Source organism: Vanellus vanellus, assembly GCF_965231255.1.
Source record: "Vanellus vanellus genome assembly, chromosome: 20".
NCBI lineage: Eukaryota > Metazoa > Chordata > Aves > Charadriiformes > Charadriidae > Vanellus > Vanellus vanellus.
Genome location: NC_138925.1, coordinates 5,118,246 through 5,144,966, shown reverse-complemented (window position 1 = coordinate 5,144,966; position 26,721 = coordinate 5,118,246). Strand labels below are relative to the sequence as shown.

The 26,721-nt window shown below is 40.0% G+C and overlaps 1 protein-coding gene across 1 annotated transcript in view; it reads left to right on the top strand.

Annotated features, from left to right (window-relative positions):
• PEX14 (peroxisomal biogenesis factor 14) overlaps positions 1 to 26,721 on the top strand; it is a gene marked incomplete at its 5' end in the record, with an annotated part of 80,578 nt that overhangs the window by 14,876 nt on the left and 38,981 nt on the right. Inside the window, one exon of the mRNA XM_082493375.1 lies at positions 23,690 to 23,774. Coding sequence (XP_082349501.1) covers positions 23,690 to 23,774 — 85 coding nt within the window. The remainder of the gene's footprint in view (positions 1 to 23,689; positions 23,775 to 26,721) is intronic.

Sequence of the window (26,721 nt, the reverse complement as noted above, 5' to 3'; positions counted from 1 at the left end):
GCACCCAGTTAGGAAATACTTAACGTTACTTGATATTTTTGCCTTGAGAAAAATGAATTTAATTTTTTTGTTTATGTTCACGTGATATTTTGGAGGTCTAAACGTACTACACCTACAAGCAATTTCTTACAGATCATGGCCTGCTTTGCTATCAGCTGGCTGTGCGGTATCGGTTGGCAGCCCAGCTCTCTGCCTGCTCAGAAAGATTGGGAACACTTTGCTGTTGGAAAGGGTACCTATTAGTTTCAAACAGGTGATGGCACACCGCAAAGAGATGCCTGCACAGTGTGCACTTTGGTAATGATGGGTTATGGGAGCAAGGTGAGATAATGGTATCATTTCAGCTACATGTGTGTGGAAAACATGCTATGTGCAGAACAACTTGTAGAGGGCAGCAATTGCCCACAGTTCTTTCTGCCTAGGGAAAGCAAGCTGCCCAGCTTAAGAACTTCACAGGAGTGTCTGCCTTTTTAGCTTCTCGAAATAACTTTATGCAGGAGACTTGTTCTGTGGATTGCCTCTTGACTCCATGTTATTAAATTCCTAACCTGGAAAGTGTCGCTAGAGATTCTTAATTCCTCTCCTACCTCTAATACCACTGAGCAGTTGAATTCCTTTTGCCTGTATCCAGATGCTGCCTGTGTCATTGTTACTGCAATCAAAAAGAGTCTAGTGACAGCTAGTGATTCTTAGAAGATTATAACTGCCTACATGTGATAACTTCATTTCTTGGCTTCCTCCTACTTTTACCTGGGAGATCATGCCATAAGAAAAAATTCGCAATGTCGCTTTATTGTGCCTCAAAGCAAAGGATATGTTGTATCTTCATCATGTTAAAAAGTAAGGTAGCTGCGGCACAAAAGGCAGAATGGCATATTCAAGAACTTGAAAGAACTTTCCCCAACTTTGATGTGCAAGGATACATCTTTCAGATACTTCTGATGCCAGCACCTGCTGAACCAAGATTTGCCAAAGTAGGAAGTTGAGAGTTGGTATAGTTCTTGGATTTGGAGTTTCTAACCAACTTACCAGAGAAAAGAGTTTCCCTGCTTTTCATGTTTCTAATATTTCTCCATATGTCACTTACATTGCAAATCCTTCCAAACATCTTAATAGTTTGTTTGTTTGTTTTGATTTTGTATGCATGTTTACATAGCTTTTGTCTTTGTTACAATTGTATAGAGAGTGGCCCCTGCCCAGTTGTGATCCCATAACACACCACTGCTACTTTGGCAGTTGCCTTTCTGAAAAGTAACAATGAAAATATGCATGGCTTTTTAGTAAAAGGATTTTACAGCTGGAGAGAAGCAAGAGAGGGAGCTTCTTATCATCAGCCACGCTTACAATATGCCCCACATTTTTACATTATCTGTTTTATCTTTTGTCCAGAGCAGGATTTTCCTCTGCTGTCAACTTCCTAGTGTGTTGTCAAGCATCTGAATGGCCTGAATGATGGTATTCCTTGGGATACAATGCTACAGCAGAGTACATCTTGCTGGAATGGAGTTTCCCTGCTGTACAGTGAGAATTTCCTGTGTTTTCCTTCCAGCTTGCTTCTCCTGTTTGTTTTGTGTGCCACCCTAAGTGATTCCTTTCCTCCTTAAGCATCTGCACCCTTCAGATGTTTGCAGACAGTTATCACATCATTTCTCCTTTTCCCCCACCCCCATCCTGGTCTCTTAGCCAAGCTCTACATATTTAGCTCATTTAATCTTTCCTCATAAGTCAAGCCCGTAATTGACAGCTCTGACACGAAGAGTCGCATTGGTTACACATGCTGCCAACAGGATATAAATACTTTCTGTGCAGTGATTGAGAATTACAGTCAAGACTAAGATGAGCACACACACCCCCCCAACTCTATATTTTTGACAACCCCTTTCTCAACATCAGGTTGCCGCAATCCCATAAAGATGGGCTTAGATCTTACTCTAATGGTCAGCTACCAAGCACCCACTGAGGTTCAAAGTAGTGGTATCAGGTCACTTGGGAAATTCAGCACTAAAGCCCCATGGGATTCCAGTCTGATCCAAATTCTTACAGAGGTGCTGTTCTTCATACTTCTCTTGCAGGCTTGCAGGTGCCTCAGGCTGCTGATGGTCATTGCTTCTGGGAAGTCAGAGCTGAGGTCTCTGCAACCCAGTGTGTTACCTGAAGTGAATGGGTCTTGCTATGCAAATGCAAAATGAAAGAGATGTTGCAGCCAGTACCCCATGTGTATGTGTTTATGTGCTGCCATCAGGAGGTTCACAGCACTGGTGCTGGCAGGAATCTGTTATGCAGATACTCTTGGCACTGACGTTCTCCACTGTCTCTGCCAAGGGGAAGCTCAGGATGCTATCGATCCGATTGGCATAGCCGTGAACAAGTTCGGGTTCTTGCTTATGCATGTACGATCTGGGAAGAGGCTTTTAGTCTTACCCAGAAAGGCATTGCACTGGAGGAAGAGGTAACTCTGTACTGCATGTCCATGCGTTGGTACATACAGACCTGTTTCCAACTAAACATATTTGGAGGTTGCTTTAGTTTACTTGTCTCCTCATGTTTGTTGCATTCTCTTGAAGAGAGGCGCAGCTAACAAAAGTTGAGGAACTGGTAAATGAATTGTCTAGCTTTTAATGTTGTATTCTGTGAAGCTTCATATGATACAGCTTCCCCAGTGGGGATGGTTCACAAACATTACATGTATTATTGCAAAGCATGCAACATAAAGAGAGCATTTATGAAAGGGAATATCAGAGGAAACATTATAGCAGAGACCTTTATAGCCTTTCCATTATTATGGTTTAAATCTTGACATGGTCTTTATTTGCAATGACACTGGGACCAGTAAAGAAGTGTTTTTTCTCTTCCCCTCCCCTCCCCTTTCTCCCATCTCCTTTTCATTCTTTTCTTCCACATCCTGTTCTGAAGCTGTGGTGCAGAGATACAAATCGTTAAACATGCAAGTAGTCAGAGCGCCAGGTTTCAGTTTGTGTGGAATCAGCCCCTTTTGACTCAGAAGTTGGAAACCAGATGACTCACTGTGATGCATGTTTGTTGTTTTTAATAACTGTCATTTTGCAAAATATGGTCAAAGCTTCAAACCATGACTTCTGGAGTAGGGGTGGTGTGTATTTATTTTTAATTTGGGAGGCTATATAAGCTGGAATGTGTTTGTAGCTGCAGTCTTCCCTTAATATCTGAGATTAAATAAATTAAAGCATTGACAACGTGAAAGATTTTAGAGATAATTTTTTCCTGTTACCTGAAAAAAAATATTTTCTTGATCAATTACTTGCAAAGGATCCAGGTGCCAAACATCTGGTGGGATTGTAGGCCCCTGGTTTGTGTTTATGTTTTTTAATATATACCCAAAGGGACAGGTTTCTTTTTAAGAAAGCAGGCAGATGTTTTTCATTCATATAGTTTTAAAGAATAAATGCCATTCCTGCTTTATCATTCCAATTTCTAACAAAATTGTCATCTATCCCCTTTCTAAGAAGTTCCATTTGCTAAGAAGCTAACAAATGTAGTATTTTAGTGGCAGAATTCCGTATCAATAAAATCTATTAGCAGTATGGAAAATATGAAAATATCTACACATTTCATTTTCTGGAGATTTATTACTGGCTGTACAACAGTTTGTAAACTATAAGCTCAGTATTAAGTGTTTTATGAGTTCTTTGTGTTTTACTTTCTAATTTGCCTCAATGAGCTTTTTTTTATTTGTCAAAGTTCTACAGATTTGTTTTGCAGGTCAGTTAATTCTCAGTGTAAATCTACAGCCACTCCATCACAGGTATACCAGTATAAAATCTATATATGTGAGAACAGAATTTGACCCTAGATATAAAAACTGTATATAAGTGGCCTTATGACAGAATTCATTGTGCTCATGGATTTCCCCTGGTTCAGTTTTCAGATTTGGATGCTTTGTAAACATTTCTATCATGATTTATATTATGGTCTTTTGCAATTGCTATTGCAAAATGAAGTGCTGTGGTATAGTCCAAGGAAGGTAGACTCCTAGCCTACCTCAGCCTGTTGCTTCTTGTTAGAGGGTGAAAAAGCAGCTACTGATTTAAATGAGAGTTCAAGTTTGGGTTCTGCTTTTAGACGGAGATGGGGCATCTCTCCAATGGTAAAAATGCTAGAAAAAGCATATTGCCTTTACTCTGTGGAAATATGTATGTGCTGGCTACTCCTGGACAGCTGTGATCTACATGATTCGTTGTTTTCATCAGGAAAGAAATAGGTTTTGGTCTTTATTTTTTAAAGTGAATGTAATTGCTTGTGAAAGATAGTGAAGTGATGGCTTTGGAGGCTTAAATCATCTTCTCACAAAACTTAAACTGCAAGCTGTGATAGCAGCATTGCAGGATTCCTCACCAGCATGATATGGAAGGGACCCCACTCGTCCCCCAAGGGATGAGAGGAGAATTCAGTCTCGAGCCCATTTGATGCTTGACTTCCCTCTGAAGCTGCCAAGAAGGATGCCAATTTTTCCATTTAGCTGACTATTGTATAGACCTTAAAAGGGAAGGTTTTAATGCAGTTGGCTGCGATATGGACTGTTAAAGGGAAGTTATTTATTTTAACTGGCTGCTGTATGGATTATTACAAGGGCATTCTTTTAGCTGCAGCTGCTGTATTGACTAGTGAACGTGCCGGGCTGTATTGCTAGTAGCTGTCATATTGACTGTTACAGAAAAGATCTGTATTTAAGCCATAACACTGCACTGGGATCTCCCAGGCAGGATATTAATGCTAATTCATCTGCTCACCCCCTGCTGTGAGTGTTATTTGTTTAAATCTGTAGAATCCCACAGCGCATTTATATCCTCGCTAGAGTGAGCTCCGCTCCCTGTAATTATTTAACATTATATGCTGATATAAATTGTAACAGTTAAAGAATGGTAATGAGTAGCAAAAAAACACAAACTTAACCTTAGAAATGGCAGAGTCAGCTCTTAAAACAACAGCCAGCAACTTTCACTGTTCTCTGTCTTTTCCCAAGTCCATATGCACAATATTGTGCATACATTATGTGTGTGCGTGTGTGTTCATGCTCGCACTGGCAACTGTGCCAGGCAAGGCTGTAATTATGCAGAATGTACTGTGAAACTTATGCACACACTCATAATTACATACAGTGCCTACGTACAGCAAGTTTTATCTCTCTGCAGTTTAGCTTCTTGATGAGTGATTCTGATAGGTGATTTGAGTTGGGGCTCCCATCCTGACAGAGCAAAGGGAGCCCCTGGATTCTTGCAGGGAATGCGTGTCCGAAGGTTAAGCTGAAAGCCATCGGGTGTCACTGTTGCTCTGTGTAGGCTCAGCTGGCAGTGGATTTATCTGGCAGTAAAAACTGGACTTTGAAAGTAGTATTTTTGGCTCCAAACATCTAAGGCATTTACACTTAATTTTATATATAAAGTGCATGTCCATGCAACACCATTTATGTGTGGGTGGAGTGAGTGGAGGTAGCTCTATTGTGTGTAAGCTGATTTTTTTCTGCTGTTTCTGTTGTCTGTTATAGCATTCTTGTCCCAAACTGACATGCAAGATGGCCAGCTACTGCTGAATAGTTGTTGTGCTCTGCTGTAGAGGTGACTGTGGCTCAACAGTGGAGGTGACCCGATTCCTGTATGTAATTTGCCTGTGAACATTAAGCTGTAGGCAAATTTTCAGTTTTATGATGTGCACAACTGTGGTGTAGAAACAAATTTATATTCAGTTTAGATTTTTTTTAAAAGCTTTGGAGCTACTGGACTTAAAAGGTATTGTAGAAAATTTTTAACTGCAGTGTGTGTTAGAGCTCATTGAAAAAACATGTTTGCATTAAAATAGTTCATCAATAGCGTAAGAAAACTTTCACTGACTTAAAATGAAGATGACAGAGAAAAGCCGTGTAAATAACAGAGAAAATGTATTTTAAAAAGACTTCTCTGTGGTCTCTGTCCCTTCTGATTTCAGGTAGGGAGTAAAAGCTGGCGTAAGAGGAGCTGAGCTTGTACTTGATTTGCAGAGTAGCGTGATGGTCGGTTGGGCTGCGTTGGCAGCATGGACCTGTGCCAGACTTCACCACAATTCATACTGTGTCAGTTTAATAAATGCACTACTTAAATTATGAAATTACAAAAGAAAAAAGAGAATGCACTTATTCAGACTCTTAATACATTAAAAATAAGGCATTAAAACACTGCCTTTTTTTTCCCTTCCAGAATCAATAATGAACAGGAAGGGTTGTAGACATTAACAGTCATGGACATTCAAACTCTTATACATAAATTATCTCAGAAAAATGCACATAAGACTTGAATAATGTAAATACATTAATGCATTTAATAATTTAAACATTAAAGCGCATTCAGGAATTCGTGGCAGAAGCTGTTCTGAGATAAGGAACGGTCCTGGAAGTTGTGTGTCCCAAGATCGATGGCTGGTTTCTCCTTGAGAAAACTCTCTGGGGAAGTCAAGCTGTGCAACGAGAGTGACCGCCTGTCCTAAGAAATCCCAGGACATTAGCCAGCTCTTTTGCTTTTCACCTCCCATTCTTTCTCCGCCACATGCATGAACACATACTTAGAGAGTATTTAATGGTCCAGAAAAGGCCAGTGTGCATTTTGCCATTTCTTTTTTGCAGTTTGTCTAGAAATTAGGTGAAACAGCTTCAGAGAATGAAAGTGTCTTGGCTAAGTATAACATACCACTAAATGCTAAAGAAACTGCCTGCAAGAGGTTCCGTGGTACCACGCAGGGTAGGAGGAACAACTGTTTGCACAGTGAGAGACAGGAACATGGAGTCTTAAGTATGAACTGTGAAATGGCAATCCTCCTCTTCTAGGGCATTGCATGGACCTGTAATTTAGACTCAGTAGTAGCTGCTGGGAAGACAGCGTCAGTTGGAGAGAGTGAGGCTTGGGAAAATAGCACGCTCCAGGAATGCTCATCTCTTTCTTGGAGCCTTGAAAATCACAAGGTTGGCTCCAGTGTAGTGACAAGTAAGAGGTTTTATTCTGTTCTTGCCTTTCTGCTCTTTGGACTTGAAGCACCTTCAGCACTGTAGCAGCACCTAACTGGCACACTGAAGTCCGCTTCATGCAAGGCATTTTCCTGAGGATTTTGAGCTGTGTCACTTTTGCTGATGTAATTAAGTTTGAAAGGTGTTGCATCAACCCCCCATGCCATTTATCCTTTGTTCCTAGCCTTGCTTTCTTTGCCTCTTCTGCAGACAGGTTCTTTGGAGATCATTTGCACCCTATAGCCCCTCTCACAAAGCAGTATAAGGTATCCTGCTTAGGCCTAGATACTGATGGAACTAATAAAAAAGAGCTTAGTCTGATCCCAAAGGGAGAAGAGTTGGGTTGGTTAATTAAAGGAGCCTGGCACAGGGCACCTAGTAATTATAGGTGCAAGAAGTCTGAATTTGAAGAGGACTGTGCAGCTGGAGAAGGATAGGGAGGCACCCAGAACTCTGCAGTCTGTGGGCAAGAATGCAGCAAAACCAGATCTGGAAATCAGACTCTGGCAGAATTCCTTGGTGAATTCTTATTTATTCCATTTTTTAATGAGGACCTGAATCTCTCCTTATGCGTTTATGTTTTTGCATGCACATGCGTATGTACAATTCCAGTTACACCCTATGTCTGGGAGGGTGATTTTATTAAAGACCAGAAGATTGAGAGACAGATGTTTTAAGAGACCCAGGCGTAGCCCTATAGTAGTTTGGAATAATTAATGCTGACTGCTGCATTGGTTGTATTATCAATGCTACTGGGTCTTTATCTCAAGCATCATCTCAACACCCATGAGTCTGTATCACTGTAGGGCAGAGCTTTTGAAGGCAAAGGGGCTGAGGCCACCAGGACCTGCTGGGAAATTGCTCGTAAACTCTTAGGTAGGTGTGGGGTGGGGGACAATGCTATGTCATCACATTGTCATCACCAATGCTACATCTCTTTATAGTTAAGTTCCTTAAAGCAATGTTTCTCAAAGTTAGGTTATAACCCCCAAAGAGATGCAAAAGGCTTCAAAGGAAGTCATAAAGTCACTAGCCAGTAAACAGCTTTCTACTTGTAATTGCTATTAGGAGTTCTGTTCCTCCTAGTTTCAAGTTAGCATTTATTTCAGTAACTCTCATTTTCCTGAAGGAACTTGCTGCCATCTCAGCTGAGGAATGTGGGATGAGCCACCACAACAGATGAGTGCAAAAGGGAGTCAAGCTTGCATAAAGTTTGAGAAGCAGTGCTTTAGCAAATTTTATTTTCCAGGGACAAGCTCTGCAAATGTTCCCCGAAATAGATTTATTAACTTTACCTGATGAAAGATAAAGGCAGTTATTTTGTCTCCAGTGGATTTCTCAGTAGGCCCCATCTGGGGAAGGTAGGACTGTCTGTGCAAAAATGTATTGTTTGTTGTAGTGCTCAAGACTAAATAATGAGGTGAGGAAACTGTAGCTCTTACTCGACCCTTACACTGACATGCTGTATACTGGTAGGTGGATCACACTAGAAAACAAAATGCTAGTTCTAAGAGATTCTAGCTCAAAAGATGAAAAGAACCAGTTTCATCCAACTATAGGAGAAGATGGTCCACAGAATAAAACTGCTTTGAGAATTTGTCTTGTGAATTGACTATACGTACGTGCTGCTTGGCTGTCGTAAGTGTAAAATAAAAAAAATGTTAACTTGAGACACTTTTTTGTTGTTTGTTTTTTTTGTTTTTTTTTTTTTATGTTGCAATGGACTAGGGGAATGCGTATGGTAATTTTTTCCAGTTCAGATGACTTTATAGCTTCTGATCACCTGTACAAAGCCAGAGCTGAATGCCTTCAATTTTCCCATCTCAAGCAGGCATATTCTGTGTACATGGAATAAATTTTGAGCCTCCCACACCTGAAAGGGAGAAGCGTCGCTGGTGGTAGAAAAGGGGTGTGTCTGTTGCATGTGGGAAGCTCCTGCAGGGGATTTTTCATAATTCAGGGCCTGTTGAGGAGAGGACTTGAGTGATGGGATGCTCTGGACGTGGCCTGCAGGGAAAACAGAGGAGTGGGTGGGGATCTCCCTAGGCTCTCATGGCTTAACGGCCACATTTAGACGGATTTAAGAGGCATAAGCATTTATAGTAAATTCTACTGCTGTATCACAGCCTGCTTTCTGCTTTTCTAGCTTTGTTTCCATGGGGGTATTCCATGCTTTATCCCATTAGACAGCCTGAACTTTTTCCCCTACTTATAGGATTACATGGGGCAGAGATGTAAGAAGAAAGGGAATCTTGCCACTACTCTGCCTCTTTATCTCGATAACTCCATGTATATCTATCTCTCTGCTCTCACGGAGGCCAAGCTTTCTGCCTTCCAAAACCCTGCTCTGAAATTGCTGATTCAAGCAGGTAGCAACTTTAGGACTCCTTGCAGAATAAATGCCTCCTGCGTGCTCCCCTGGCACTGGGATTTCTTCTCTGATTTATCATGCTCAGGTCTGCTAATGTCCCTTGACTAAACTGGGCATGGTGTGATGGTGTGAAGGTTATTTTATATATGCCATATACATTTCTGGAGACATGGTGGGAGAGTAGGACATCTAAAGCAGCATATCCTGCTGGGAAAAGGAGGAAGAAAAGGATAGTCTGGCTCTTCTTTTCACAGCCTCTTGTGGTGGGATGAAGGTTTTGACAGCCTAATTCAGCATTTAGAGAAAGAACCAAGCAGAAAGATTCCCCCTCACCCACTCCTTGCAGCCCAGCTGTGACAAACTGACAGATAATTAACAAATCAAGACCTCCTATTAGCCTTGTCCCTGATGCATTAAAGCAGCTCCTATGTTGCATGTGTCCTTTAGCAAATGCCCATACTTTATGGCTACAGAGTGAAGTAGGTAGATCACTTTAGAAAGGCAAAGGGTTCTCTAAGGTGTCAATGCACAAATATTTCCATGAATGGAAGAAGTTATCTCTAAAAGAAAACGGTGGACAGTAGGTGGGAGAGCTGTACCATGACCGAATGGAAGCTACTCTAATGGTACAGTGTGTGTGTGAAGTATCTTCTGGAGTATGTAACTGAAAGGGATGTATGGAATTATTATGGAGTTCCTCTTGTTTTTACAGAAAATGACGTAAGTTGAAGCAGTGATTGAATCACAGAATCACAGAATTTTCAGAGTTGGAAGGGACCTCTAGAGATCATCTAGTCCAACTCCCAAATGATAGGACAGTTTTTTTGACTATGACTAACCGAGCCTGTAAAAATTAACATGCCAGGAAATTTGGTTTGTGGTAGAAACAGATCTAACGTTAAGACCTTAATATTACATTGTGTGTAGTGTATTGGTGCCCTTTCCTTTGTGTCCTCAAGTTGTTGAAACTGCATGCGTAATCCCCAGGTAAGCTGCCTTCCCTTTAGCTACACTCATTTGGAGAAGAATGAGGAAGAGTGTCAATATCCTTCTAGTTCAAGATGTTAAATAGACACAAGCCATTGGTTCAGCTTAACACATGTTAAAGGAGAGGAGATATCTAATTGCATCAAAGCCACTCTTAAGTTCATGTATGTGGAGCCCATCAAGCTGAAAGCATCCAGACAGCATCTGCTGTTATCAAATCACTCTTGAGTCGAGCTAATTAAAATAGAGCTTCATTTTTCTGAACCATTGTTTGGCAGGAATTCGAAACAGGTCTAACCCAATTTCTGTGTGTTTATGAGCCTTTATTATATCAAAAGTACTTTTCTGTAAATGTACAGGGCAGTGTTAAATGAATTGATCCGCACTGTATCACTGTAGATGCACTGTGGACTTCCTAATGATTTCTCTTCTAGCTTTTTCCAGATATACCCCAGAAAGCTTGCTCTTTGTCCCTTATCGTGTCATCTTCTTTTTCTCTTTTCCTCTCTATCTCACTCTCAAGAAAGTAAATGTCCTTGTATTTCTTTCTTTCATATCCTCCTCCTCCACTCTATTGGGATTTTTGTATTATTAAAACATTTACACATTTGCTGCCACATGCAAATGCGGAATAATAAACCAGGACTCTTTATACTCCAGACAGGAGCAGGAGGTCTCTCACCACTGATTCTTACCCAGTACTCATCCCTGTTGATGACAGGGGATGGAGAGGAGGGGGAACCTAAACGTTGCTGTGTTGAATCTGTTTGATATAGGATTTTTGTCCTTAATTTATTATTTTACATTTCAGTGTGCAAATCCTAGGTATCACATTCCTCTTTATAATTTGCTACATACCAAGCACTAAAGTTAAAGAGACTTAGAAATTGCTCCCTGAAGACAGGTTGTACTCTGGCATCTAAAAGCTGATTCATGAATGTTCTCTGTAGAAAGAGAATACCACACATAGGGCCAGTCAGTTCAGAACATCTGAGTGTCAGTAGCAGCCCAGTGAAACAGTAAAGTCAGGAAATAACTATTTTTCTGGTACCTGGTACAATCCAAGATGTTCATATGATATTCTTATGTCTTAAATTCGTTTCTGAGCAGTGAATTGATATTACAAAAACCGGAAGCTAACGATTAGCATTAGGTAAATAGCCTGACAGTGATCTGTCATGAATTAGAAGAGTAGTAAAGACTTTTGGATTTTTAAAAATAATTGGATAAAATACAAAATACAAATTCTTTCTGAAATATAAATGGAAATGTACTTTCTGTATAGTTCAAGGAAGTTTGCTGCTTTTAACTCAGTTAATTCATCTTGGAACGGAATTTAAGTGCATTTTATTTTGCATTTAATTCAGTCTCTTCTGAATGTGTATATTCAACTCCTCTGTGTAAAGCTTAAGAGCAGCATGCATAAATTGATACTGGAAGCAAGTGTAACATTTTGCTATAAGCAAACCAATGGGTAAAGTTCTATTAGATGTTCCACAACTTTAGAAGCATCATTGTCTCCTGTTCTGTGGTTTTAGAGAAAGATGAAGAAAATTGTTACTCAGAAGTTTGGTCTTCTGTTCATTGACAGTGATTCTCTCCCGATTCCTCTTTTAATAAATTTAAGTGAATTTAATGCTGACAAAAAGCAGCAGAGTCACCGTATTCAGAAAGATAGAGCAGGGCCATTGTACTGCATGATTTTTCTGTAAGTCTTGTAGGCAGAGCTAATCTGAGGGCCCTACGGCTAGGGGCTTCACTAGTCTCATGATTTATTCACTGCCTATCTTCTGTACTGAGACCGTCAAGGTGTACAGTGGGTACTTGTCTTTCTAGCAACTGTCTCATCAATATGGTCACTTTCCCAGCCAAGGGACATGAGTCGATGGCTTTGAGAGAAGAATTTCTGGTAGAGCACAACAATAGAGGTAAATACAGATACTCTTACATGCAAAAGTAATTCAAACAACATTTCTGCTCACGTCATGGTGAGTACAGAACGGATGTGTCAGATTTAAGAATACCTTCATAGACTTCTCAGCATTTCCTGCATATGCAATTGTTGCTGTAGTTGCTACTGCAGAAAGAAGTTTGCCATTCTAGCAAGAAACGCTCTTTCTTTTTTTTGTTTTATAATAACAACAACAAAGTCAAGCATTTGGTCTAAGGATCAAAAAGCCCAGGAAATGCATCTCTAGGGCTCCTCGTCAATTTCGGACATAATGAAATATAGAAAATACTCAATAAAAGCACCTTTATTACTTTAAATGTTTAAATGTGGAGTTTTTAGCCATCAGGTTAATGTTTTTGTATCATTTTTTGATTTGATTGTGAGCACTTTTCCAGGTATCTCTGCCACTTGAGCACTAATTGGATTTCCACAGATAAACGGTGCTAGCTGCAGCCCTTACATCACTGTGTCTTTACTTCATCATTATTTTATTTGTTTTTACTGTAAAGGTTAATAAATCTCAGTATGTTTAGAGTATGAAACAAGGCAGGCAGGCTAAGAACTACAACATGAAGGGGTGAAGTTTTATATGCTGCTTTCTCAAGTCTGAGGGGTGGAAGGAGAAACAGTGTGCCCTTTGTGGTATTTCTAATGGGCTGCTGGGTATGTTAGTCAGCCAAGTAGCGATCCATAATCCTTAAGATAAAAAGCGTTGATCTCTCCACTAGTTCTCAGACAGAGCTGTAAGGCATTTGAATTGGGTTACCATTGATTTAAGGTGGGGAGAAGACTGAGTAGCATGGGTCTGCTTAAAAAGGGATATGTGGGATTTATTTAACTTTATTTAATTTTTTAAAGAAAATTGGAAGCCTTTCAGTGCAAGTGCAACTGAGTTCCCTCTGGATTCTCAAGGAAGTTAATATAGAACTTGCTAATATTTTAGGGAAGGACTAAATGAATGGCAGATTTTAGTCAAGATTTAGGCTGCAAATAAATTTCCATAAGAATTTATAAAGGTCCCAGACTTTTGCTGTCTCACCTATTTGGTCAGGAAAGTATTTTTTACCATTCTTATGGTTTCCTGGGAAGCTGAGCTTGACCTCCTACCACATTAGAGGTAACCCTTAGTTTCCAGCCACAAAGGCAGTGTGAAAGCCCTTTTTGGCCTAGCAGGATTGAACCTAGTGCATTTCAAACACTTACCCCCAATTTTGGACTTTGTCGCTTAATAGAAATTGATTGAGCAGCCTGTACTTGGGCCAAAGCAGCATTAAAGACTGAATCTGCTTTCTTCTGTTACAAAGATAGAAAAATGCCTCATAGCTCCTATGGATCAGGTGCAGAGTCTTGGGAAAACTGCAATGTTACACATGCAAGCTTTCAGTTGCGCCAGTTCTCTGTAGCAACAATGGCCATTCTTACACTGGTGTTAATCTCTTGCTGTGGTATGGACCCAGATTTCAGAGAGATTGTTGATGCTTTCTGCAGCATATATCAAGGAAATGGCTGCTTTCTTTTTTTTCCTGAAGTGAGTAATTGTTTATTAATTTTTCAGCACATAAAGAGTATAATTATAATAGTCCCTGACATGTGCTGGCTGTGCCAAGGTTTAAGGAAAACAAAAAACAGTAGAAGTGCCGTTTTGAACCTTGTCTGATTTTGTAGGCCTTCCTGGTTTGGACCCAAATTTCTGTGTAGAAACTAGGCAGGAGCATCCTGGCTTGAGTATAATTCTCTGTAGAACTAATACTCTTGGACGTTTTAACTCAGTTTAGGACGGTGGGATGTTACTCAGGTGTTTCAAGAGACATGAGTTGGTTACACGTGATTTTTTGGTACATACAGTGCTGTATTAGTTGAGCAGCATCCTGAATTTGTCCTGACACCTATATGCTTTGTTTCTTTAAACAGTGAATGTAATATCCATGAAAAATGCCAAATTGACCCCAGGGGAAAATGAAGTGGACCCGTTGTTTGGTGAATATTTGTGGCATGGACAGCTACAGTGGAAATATTCCTCATGTTTGCCCTTAGAAACAGGACTGTTTCACTCCTGTTGTAGAGGAAGCATGCTAAGAGTTGACCGGGAAGCTCGTTGCTTTTGAGGCTGCTCATGCAAGTTCCTACATATGAAGGAGAAATTCTGTGATGTGAGCTTCTTTCTGTTACAAACTGGACAAAGACAAGGGACGCAGCTGCTTTTGTATCTATAAAATTATTCCACTCTCAATCCCCATAGACTAGGCAGCTCTGGCCAATCAAATTTCTTGCCCCTTACTTAGTTTTTCCCTTAATGGGGCAATTAACAGCAGGAACAAAGTGCATGGTCTGCTCAGTCTTTATTATTATTTGTGTTATAATAAATGTCTAGGAGGCCAGTTGCAGACCCAGACCAGGCACGGTGCAAATCCAGAGTAAAAGGACGATTCCTGTCCCAAAGAACTCTAAAATACTAAATTTACATAAAAGACTTCCAGTGTTTTAAGTCCTTTTCCTTTTGCTATTACTTCCCAACTGCTGTGGTTTGCATGATTTATTGTGCAGCTGTCACGATTTCCAGCTTCTTTAATGTTTCCAACATGAAACCTTTTGTTTGTTAGATTCTGGTGATCCAAGTAGTTTCCCCCAATATCTCCTTATTCATTTGGTCATTCAGATCTTCCACGTGATAATGCCATCATAGCCCCTTGAGTTCACCCCTAATTGTTTGGGGTTTTATTGCTCCAAGGAAAACACTCAGTTTCTAATCTATGTTTCCCATGGATTAAGAATTCTATTAAATGGGGTTCTTGAAATAGGTGGTTCAAGGAATAATAGCTTGCTGATATTTCCTGTCCATTTGAGTCCTTTCAGCCTAAAACATCTTTGTGGCATCTTCCACAGATGGGTTCTAGTTCCAATCCTCTTGCGCTAAATCTAAACCATTGTATTACTGGTATTTTCCAGTCCCTTGACTGTGGAATTGAAGGATCTAAGTAAGTCTGAACAATGATCCTGTTCTGGTGCATCTCTTTGGTTGATTTAGCCTTCTGGAGTCTACCATTCAATAATGATTTCAAGTACTCAGGCACAATTGTTAGATGTGACACAGACTTCCTATCCTTATGTCATCTTCTAGCTCCCTAGCATGAGAATGACCCTCCAGCAGTCCTTGTCTGCTCTGTAGTTAAAAGAACGAAAATGTAATAAATTACAGCTTCATTGTTTTTTACGTTCTGCACATGTGAAGATAATAGCGTAAAGGAGATTTCTTTCAAAAGCTTCTGTATTTGAACTCTTCAGTAATGCCAATATAGAGAGAGGAGTGGAAAAGGTAAGAGTTGGAGGTGCTGCTATCCACTCCCCTGAAAGCTGTATCATGCATTTTTTTTAGCTGTGGAGCCATGGAATGATCTTAGTTCTGCTGTAGTGAGCATCTTGGACACTGACTCATTACATTCCTTTGGAGTGATTCAGCTCAACAGCTTGACAATTGCATTAATTTTACAGTACAGAGCCTCAGTGATCCCTAAGCTTCCTTCTGTAAGAATGGAGAAGCAAGATGTATAAATTGGGTACGATCATGAAAAGTTATAAAAATCAGGTTCTCTTGAATCAGTTTTGACCTTTCACCTTCTCTGTTCTTAGGTCCTGTTGAATCAGTTTGTTAACGTTACGTGGCACTCTGGCTTCACCCACACTTGAAAGCTAGATACCTTACCTACTTGCAGGAGATGCTGACCTTTAAGTCCATATATTATCCACAATGGTCCAGTACATTCAGCGCTGAGCTTATTGCTATTTTTATGTAAACAGAACTTCAAATAATTTGCTGCCAATTGGATTGCAAGCATTATTTCCCACTGCACCACTTTGGTGGTACTGGTGATTATAGGAAGCTTGCAACTGAACCTTAGGCAGAAGTACAAAAAGGGGATATTTAAAGTTTATTTTTCCTCTGAAAGTGAGATTATATCTTTTCAATAGAAAGTTAAAATATTTGAACTTTAGAAAAAAAGTTCATGCTCCTCATTGGTTAAAAATTATTATGGCTGCATTATCAGTTTAATACATTTAGTTTGCTGTTGTGCTCATATTTCTTATTAGGTGTTTCTCCAGCATTTATCACGTCCCTGTAACAGTTTCCACTGTGTTAAACCTGATGTTATGAAGTCTCATTTGGAGGTGTATTTCTTTCTGAAATAAAAAAAATACATAGATAGCACATTTTCTCTGTGCATAACAGTAGTTATTGTACATTTGTTTTAAAGCACGTGTAAAAGTTTCTTGTTCTCTTTAGTTTTATGCATGTAAGTATTACTTCAATATTATTGCTCTTAAAAAGGGAGGAATTTTGTACAGATGTCCACTATGTTTAAATCGAATCAGAAAAAACTGAAGATGGCAGAAATATTTCACTTTGAAAGGTGACTACTACACAGACGAAGTTGCTACTTTTCATAAGGGCTTTTACTCCATATATCAATGTGTTTTAAGAGAGACTTGGGTCAATAATACCATGCTTTAGAATTCCCTAAATACATATTTACACAATAGACCTTAAAATATATTAGTCTATCATGTCAGCTCCTGTACACTTCTATCAGGGATGTTTTATGTCCTTAACATATGATACAATAAAACTTTATTTTATATAGCATTTTTCATACAAATTGTATCCTAGAATGCATTGTGGGGTTAAACAAGACTTTCACAAGGTTAAAATTGAAAAAAAAAAAAAGCTGAAGGGCACAGGAAAATTAAGGGCTTTGCATAGGAAATATTTATTTAACTGAGTAGTGGGAATCTGAATGGAGGGGCCACCGAGCTAAGAGAGCCCGTGAGTCTGACTGGAGGTGCAGCCCAGGATCCCTGGCAAGGGGCAGGGTGGGTGAGGGAAGGATGGCTGTGTGCGGATAACGATGGGTTGTGCTTTATGAACAGCTGGAGCAGGCGTGAAGTGGCTCCTGCAACAAAGAAGTTGAGAATGGGGACTATGTGGAGTGAGAATAGCAGAAGAAATGAGGGGAAACTATGCGAAGCATCTGAAAGCAGGGCTCTGCAGCTGACCTGGTGGGTGACGCTGCGGGCAGCGGGACAGCCACGTGTACCGAGGAGCCTTCGGCTGCTCCACTGCTGTGCCTTCAGCGCGCGCAGCCTCCGGCCCCGCGGAGGCCCTCCCTGGGACCAAGCAGGCACAACAAGATGACACGAAGGCAGCTCAGCTGGGATTTTTTCTGGCTTTTATCAATTTTTTTTTTTTTGGTCACCCTATTAATGTAAATTAAGTAAGGCTTTTTTGTATGTGATAATTATAGATAAATGTATTTAAAGTAGATCTGGATTTTGTAGTCCTCAGGAAAAAGAGGAAGAGTAATTTTTCCCCCCGTCCCTGTCATGTGTTCATTTTAATGAGCAATTTTAAAAAATTGAAAATAAAAGAGGAAAATGAATAGGTGTTGAACCAGCCTGTGATATGTAAATGCCAACTAGTAATTACCTAAAACCTCAATTTTCTTTCTGTTTCATCTTGCAAAACATTTCATTTCCACTGAGTGAAAACACTTAATTTGGGCTTCGCCGGCGGGTGAAGCCTGCCCTTCAGCGCGGGGCCGCCTCAGCGCGGGGCCGCCTCAGCGCGGAGCCTCAGCGCGGGGCCGCCTCAGCCCGCCCGCCTCGCCGCGGCCAGGGGGCGCGCTGGCTCCGCGCCGCCGCCCGGGTGAGGCACCTTCCCCGCCCCGCTGCTCCTCGGAGCGCTGGACAGAAACGCACCTGCCCCCTGCCCGCACCCTGCTTGCCTTCAGGAGCCTTGCTCTCTCGGGTGTTCGCGAAAACGGGGCGATAAATGCGTGGCTGGGATTTGTTTTCTTACCTTTCGTCTAGCTGCTGTTATGTTGAAGATTTTGAGTTAGATTTCACTCACAGAACTCTCCTCTGTCCGAGTTTCCGGGCCCCCGGGATTTTTCCTTTTTAGCTTGTATTACCGTTTTTGTTTTTTGTTTTTTGTTTTTTTTTTTTTTTTGTTGTTGTTGTTTTTTTTTTTTTTTTTTTTTTTGTTACTGTTCTGTATTCTCTTAGTTCCGGGTTCTTAATCTCAGACATAGTTTGAAGCTTGTTTCTTCCTTGCCTTTGTTCTTTTCTCGTTTTCTGACTCTGGTGAATCTTGCTTTAAATTGTATCTGTTTTTTTCTTTTCTGTGTTTTACATCAGGTTTTTTTTTATCTTTGTTAATGCATTTTTAAACTTTTCGGGATATGACTTTGAGATCTGCCAAACTTTTTAGGTTTCTAGGTTCTCTCGCAACAGAAATAATTCCTGGGATTCTGTATGGTTTCATAAAAATTTCTCTCCTGACCGACCTGCAGATAATTTCTGTAGAAATAACAAGCAGCTTCTGTGAAATATGAATTTCACAGGAATTCTGGGGCCCAGAACACTGAATTGGGAAAAGGTTTGTCCTGGGAGAAGGAAGCTTGCGTTAGAGCACATTGCATATATAGTGTCCCAGGACCCCGACTTGGAGAGAGCTCTGCCTGGAATCTCAGGGAACAGTGCCTCTTTAGTGAGATATATGGCTTCATAATTAGCCCTTTGCATTTTTTCATGAGTGCTAGCATCAGCGTTCTATGATGTGTTTCCCTGATTAACAGCTGCTTTGCAACTATTTCCGTGTGCCACCGATAACCATATTTGTCAAGTTAGTCCTGGCAGAGCACTGATTTCTTACTAAAATGCAGCATTTCTGTTTGAAGGGGTTTTCTTGTTCGTTGCGGTGCCAGGCTTTTAAGTCAGCCCTTGTTAAAACGTAAGTTGGCTTTAGCCTGATGCTTGTTAACAGGATTCTGGGTATCTCCTTTAGAGTAGGAGTGCAGAAACCTTTCACAGACAATTTAATCTTCTGAGCCTTGCAAACATACAGCCGTACACTGAGGGGGTGTTGCTGTAGGCTAATATATTGATCAGTTCCATTTGCCCTATAGCTGTGGCCTTCTGCTCTGGCTGAAATAGGTTGAGTGTTAGTTGATACTGCCATATTATTATTTTTTAATACACTAGAAAAAAATTAATTCCAACTTCTTTTACATACGTCATGTATATTGCCAGTGTTGATTGCTTCCGCACATGTAATGTAAACTGTCTGTGCATAGTTCATGGCCTGTGCCGCCTCTGCTTAATGAAAAGAAGTGTTGCATTTAAACAGATACAGATCCACTCAGAAAGACAAAATACCATCCCTTGCAACGTATAATTCAGACCCAACCTTTACATCACAGGTCATCTCAAAGTCTCAGTCTATCAACAAATGCTGTTTAGCAATAACCTACAGAGGGTTCCCAGTCTTAGGAAATCTGTTAGAGTTCTTACGGGCTGCGCTCCCGGTGGCTTTTGATTCTGTTTTCCACATGGAACTCTGTTACCGAATCTTGGGGAACTTTTATTAATGAAGGTGATTTTCTTTTACGTTTTTGTTAATTGATTGGGTTTTAGTTTTTTAGATGGTAGAAAGCGGTCATTGGCCACAGTATTTTAAATTTCATGCTTTATTTTTCAATGCTGGTTAACTGATAAAGTAGCTCAGATTGCTTCATTGGAAACCCTGCAGCTTTGAGCATAATAAGAAATAAGGCTGGCTTTACCCTCCCCATTAACACAAAAGGAAGGGAAATTAGGAATGAGGGACCTTGGCTATAATGTCAAAGTACTGTGCTTTGGCCCAGAATTTTGCCAGCCTGCTGCACTCCCACAACATCTGCAATAAAGTTCCTGTCTCCCTTTTATATCTTTGACATTGAAGCAGAATATTTGGCCTGAATTTATGTAATTTGGCCAGACTCAGATATAATCCATGAATCGTTACATTTATCTTCTAATTAGAAAATCAAACTGTAGGACAAGACCTGCTGCAGGATTCCACCCACCATCACCCAGTCAGAAGTACGTCTTTGTGTATCATATCACTGCAGGAGAAGCAGTAGTGGGATAGCAAATTTGTGGAATTGACTTACTTTTAAAAGCCAAATAAACTGTCTTTCATAAAGAGAAATTTGTACCTGATCCAGTAGATAAAACTAGTTTGCTGGCCAGTGTGTGCTGGCAATCTAAGAATCAGAGTAGTGGTACAATGCACATTATTTGGCAGTGTCCTAATACTATAAAAATTCGGAGAAGTGTTACAAATTAAACAGAAATAGTATGCAACAATGTTACTGGCTGAGTCAGAGTGCTGTCTGCTGCATGATTTTTTTGGCTATACACAGGACTGCAAAGTCTTCTCATCTTCCTCCTCCTTTTTGTGTTGTTTAAATTATGGACTGCAGTTGCCCTTGTTTGTGCAAAGAAAATGATCCATAGAAGGTAGGAAAGTTCTTGTGTATGTTTGTTGAAAATATTGGCATTTTGACATGGCCAAAATTGCTTCAGAAGTTGCTCATGTATACAAGATGAATTATAAAAATGAAGAAGTTTCAGCTCAGCCTAGAGGAGGAATGTTCAGAGGTAAATGCAAACACATATATGAGAAACATGGGATTATTGGGAGAAGGAATACATATCCAGGATTCTTTTTTATGAAGTTTGTTGTTGCTTGTAATTTTATTTTGTTTTAAGATTAAAAATGTGAATAATGGAGGAAGTGATGCAGGGGAGAGATAAAATAGAAGTTTATTTTGGAGTGAAATTTACTACTGAAATGTTTATGTTTTTACAAGGAAAAATAAGTTTTAATGACGGGTTAGAATCAATGAAATGTTCACATGGTTGTGATTGAAATAGCACAATGAAAATTACTGCTTATTTCTTACAGTTTTTTTAATGCTTAAAACCCGATAATTAAATATGAGAGCTTGCAGAATTTCAGGTCTGCAGGCCGTTTGTGTCTGTGTCTCCAGCTCACTAAAAGTGGGAGGGGGTGTTGAGTTTCTGAAGAAACAAACAAGTAATTATTGTTAGAAGGAAAGTGGTTTTGATATGTTCACATATCTGTTGGTCTGCTCATTGGGGCATCTTTCTTATTCAGCATATTATCTTAAGGTTATTAGTTTGGGTGCTTTATATTTCTGCATCTGGCATAGCAATATCAGCACAGTTTAAATCTGTGATTTGCTTGTCACCAGCATTTCAGCTGGAGACAGATCAAGTGCACATAAATGAAACCGAAGTGTAGTTTATGTGGGGTATTTTGCTATGGTATTTTATGGTTGAAAATTATAGAATGTAAACTTAAGGAAAAAAGTGAAGGAAAATAAGAAAAGGAAAAGAATTAAAAATACCCCATTCATTTTATCTTCCCAACTTTGAAGTGTGCTGGGACTTTGTCAAATTCCCGTTAAAATAAATATGTCAATTTCATCTCTCTTCCAAATTCATTTATCATGCTTTTTTAAAAGGTGTTTTCTGCTTTACCTGATGTTTAAATTGGATTCTCTCGTTTATGCTGTTCTTTGCTGTATCCCCCATGTTTTTCTTAAATGAATTAGTAATGACAGCGTACTCCATCATACCCTCTCTACAGCCACTTTAAGGGAAGCCTGGTGATCTAAACCTTTTAACCTATTAAAGATGATTTTCCCCAATTGAATCAGACCCACCACAGGTGTAATAACTAATCATTTAAACTACACCTGCTATTATGTATTTTTAAGCCATTATGCGTGTTGGATAGATGATAATTCATGTTTATTGCATTGTCCAATGGATCCGTTTTGCCTACACTAGCCTGATTAATGTATTTAAAGAAATAAGAGATGCAATTTAAAAGAAAAAAAACATTGATGGAATGCACTGAGGAGTACATTGAAAGTGCCATTAAACCCATCAGAACTTTGCTCTCTGACCAGAAATGCATATTCGAAGGGTTTGATTCAAACACAAAGTGAAACTTAGTGATTTCAGTAGTGATGCTATTTTTTTCCCTTCCTTTTCTGCTGTGAAAAGTTTTGAAAACCTTTTTGGAACTGAATTCCGGAAACTGTATTTTAAGATAAACTTTTCAAGACCTACCTAACATAGGTCTAGCATATACCACCATTTTAGGAGAAGGTTTATGCCACTGTTTGGGGGGAAAAACCTCTATGCATGGTTATTTCTAGCTGTAGAGGAAGGAGGGAATCTCTTCCACTAGTTCACAGGGATGTGTCCGTCTCCTAAGTGCTGTTAACTTCAGGCACGTTATTACCCCTGATGCCACAACAGATGTCTATGTATAAAAGTAAAGTGAATCACTAGTGCAGCAAGATGTATTAATGTGGGTGATAGTATAGGAGAGTATGTGGAAAGTTCACCTATCGTATGAAGAAACAAATCAAATACCTTTCATTGGCCCTAAATGAAAATGTAAAAAACAGTGCCATTGTTGTTGATGCCATTATTATCCCATACTTTACCTTTTTGTTTGAATAAGTGATTTAAGTGCTCTGTCACCTTAAAGAAGCATGTAGAAGTCAGTCTTTAGACAAAAGTAATCTGATTTCTGCCAGTGTGGAACATAAATTTAACTACTCATCTACCCATTTATTCATGAAAAGCGACTTTTTGTATATTTTTGTTATGTGATCCAAAACATGTGAAGTTGCTTCTTTTCCAGTCATGACAAGCTGAGGTTTATTTATTGCTTTCAGTAAGTCAGATAGAAAGGAAGCATTCTTACTAGTAAGCCTATTGTTACAGATCACATGCATTGTCTCAAGGTTGCCCTCAACTATAGGAGCCAACCTAGGTTAAGAAGATCACACTATCACAGAATCGCAGAATTATCAGAGTTGGAAGGGACCTCTAGAGATCATCTAGTCCAACTCCCCTGCTAAAGCAGGATTGCCCAGAGCACATTACTCAGGACTGCATCCAGGCGGGTCTTGAAAATCTCCAGGGAAGGGGACTCCACGACCTCCCTGGGCAGCCTGTTCCAGTGCTCTGCCACCCTCACCGTAAAGAAGTGTTTCCGTGTATTTGAACGGAACTTCCTGTGTTCTAACTTGTGCCCATTGCCCCTCGTCCTGTTACTTGGAACCATTGAAAAGAGCCTGGCTCCATCCTCCTTCAACCCACCCTTTAGATACTTGTACACCAGTACTATACTTGTACTATAAATGACAGAAACCCCTAAGAATCTTAATGGAGTTTTTTTGTACAGGTTGAACTGCTCCAAGATTAATTCAGAAAGAAACTTCTAGGTTGAAATACCATATTTGTGCTCTCTGATTAGAGTTAAGCCACAAACTCTGATGCTCATTGAACCATTTCTGAAAGTTGGATCAGTGTCAGCTCCAGACCATCTCCATGTGTTAGATATGATGCCTTACTTTGCAGTACGGAATGAATAATGTAAAATAGGAATTTGACCATTCCTAACTTGGATATTTTCTCTCTTCTATTTCCCCAATTCTCCTACCCTCATCAGATTGTGACAGCAGTGAAGTTTTTACAGAATCCACGAGTCCGCCAAAGTCCTCTCACAACCAGAAGAGCATTTCTGAAGAAGAAAGGTATGGACTCTTTAAGTTTGTGGTCTCAGTGATAATGAGGGAGCTTGAGTTAGCGTAAAGCCAAAATGTATTGCTGTGGAAAATTAGATGTTAAGGACAAAGCAAGTAGTCAGTCTCAAAAAAAGATTTAAAGTTTGTAAGAAATATGAGTCTCCTTTCTTCCAAACTGACTGAAGCAATATTGGCACCAGATGCGGAATTGTAGAATACAGAAGACATTGGAAGTTTTTGGGTTAACTATTATCAGGTCTTTTCTGCAATGAAGACAGTTTAGAGTTGTGGACTAGTTGGTCAGTTCTAACCTTACTGGCATTGGCTTTATAATGACCAACTTTAGGTGAAAAGGTCGAATGTTTCCAAAGAGAGCCAGAGAGATGAATGAAAGGCAAAGGACGTGGTGAAAGTAAACAAGGTCAGGTTAAGGTCAGGCTTGGGGTTAACCTGACTTTCAGGCTGAAATGGTAAACTACTGACTGAGTTTAGCCCTTTTCTATAGCAAGGATAGAACAGATCCTGACAAATCCTTTATCGTCTCAGACAGATGGAACATACTTTGGCCATTGCCTACTATGAATTTATTTTGCTTTCTGACTCACGGTGGAACTATCTTTTGTTATTTTTTTTCTTTCTGAAGTTGTAAGTCCACAACTTACAGTGCATTTCAGGTGAAGTTCACTGCATATTATGCTACCCTCCTGGGACCATATTGCTTAGATCCTTACCACAAGATGTAAATAATAAGGACAGGCTTACCTTAGAGTTAATTACATGCACTACGGAGCACTTTGAGCAGTTGGAATGATACTGAAAATACAAACTCCAAGCTTCAGATGGGAGCGACCCACTTATACATTGAAGTCATAAGTACTTCAGGGTACATCAAATTCTATAGCTAAAGTTTTTCCGTTTTGAAAAGTAGGGAAGCCTATGAAAGATATATTATTCTGTTTGGGGTTATGAACTGTTTATTGAGATGCCGGAGACCTGATGTCATGAGATGGAGAGTTACAGTATATGCACCATGTTGCTCATCTTGAACAGCGAAGGACCTAGAAGGGAATGACAGTCATGTGTTTTAGCAATGATGTCATGACAAGTAGTTCATGGATCATTTTGAGTGTGATCCTCTCACTGCTTGTCCTAGTGCCAGTTAGAGAACATTCATAGAATCACATAGGTATGCTACTTGCCCTGCCCTGCCATCAGGATGGCATTAAAATTTGGAGCCTGTTGGCCGCTGTGCTCCATGAGTTTTTCCTTGAAATATGTGGACCTACGGGGAGTAATTAATCATAAAAGCTTGGGGATTTCAACTCTATCATCGAAGCAATGAAGCAAGGGAAAGCTGAGCCTAAAAGCTGTGCTGATTACCCGGGGTAACCTGATACAAAATCTATTGTTGCCGAGAGATCCTTAGCCCCCAGTATATCGTGCAATATTATAACTGCCTGATCTTCTTCTGTGCTGACAACGACCAGTTATTCCTCATTTTCTCTTTCAACACAGCTGGGTTAGAATTTCATTTGCAGAAGGTATTTAGAGCAATTTAGAGACAAATGTCTCTGGTGTTTGCTCTGCACTTCCCCACCGCAGGCTTCGCTGAACAGTTTTTAGTATCAGGAGCTCCATCTAATCTGTTTAATTTTAATAAATCCCTGACTGGGAGAAGAGGAAGGGTGGGGAGATGGAGGCACAGAGAAACTGTGGCCTGACTAATACTTCTTATGAATTACTTGGCTAATAATTACTAAAGAGCAGAAATGGTTTGGTAGAGCTGTTTGTTTGTTCCTGTTTGTTAATTAGCCCTCCTTCCCTTTGTGCTAATTGTTTGTTTGAAAACTTAACAGTAGGAGATAGGAAGAAGCAGGGTCCAGTAGTGCCTGTTCCCAGCAGTCACTGGAAATATGTCCATATGGAATCTGACCACTGAGCTTTCAACATGACCTCTGTTCATGACCTTGAGAGCAGAAGGTACATGGTACCTATGTGCTGAAGCAGATGGAGGCAATTGTTCTTGAAACGTAGATGTCGTGGCTAGTTTAGTCCTGAGTAAATGAGGGATTACATGGTTTTGGTAGGCTATTCCCCCTATTCTCTGATATACAGTCATTGTAATGTTTATCCCCAGTTTACAGATAGTTAGGCTGTCTGGTAGAGAAGTCCTCACTGCCAGTTAAAAAAGCATTTTCTGTAGAGAAACCATTTCAGTTACAAGAGTCTCTCAAAATTATCTTTGTAGGAAATAATGCAGAGATACCCTTGTATTTTTTTCAGTTACTCTGATCCAAGTTTCTTCAAGCAGAAATCACAGTAGAAGATCTTGTTATGGACCCCAGAAGAATTTGAGTGGAGGGGAATTTTCATATCTGTAGAGAGTTGTACACTGTGTATGAACTTGCCTTTTGTAGTTACTTTCATGAAACCACAGAGGAGAGGTCTATGATTCCCCACCAAGCCTAGTTAAAAACTAGGAGAGGATGGTGCTGGATCACCTTGTGTCTGTGAATGTGGAGGGAAAAGACCAGCTGCCCTACCCCTGCAGGAGCCTTCCACTACCCCAGCTACAGCCTGGGTAGGCTGCAAGGACAGGATTGGAACATTAGCTGTGGGTGAAGCTTAGGTCCTGCAATCCTGGCTTTGCCTAAGAAATTTCACTTTTAAGACTTGCAGAGATGGTACCACCTTGAATTACAGTTTTTTCTTTGTTTTGTAAGTATCTCCTTCCTAAAAAAGGCCAGTCAAATTTTATTTCCTTTTAATATTATTTAATATGTAATATAGGAACTGGATTTTAATACATTTCAGTGCAGTAAGAAATGAAATTTTCTGCAAGATCATCAGCTGGACTGGGCTTGGTTTCTTGTGAAACAGTAGTTGCAGAGGCTGAAACTAGGCTTTCCTTGTTACTTGCAGGTCAGGGGTTTGCTGAACTGCTCTCTCCAGAACA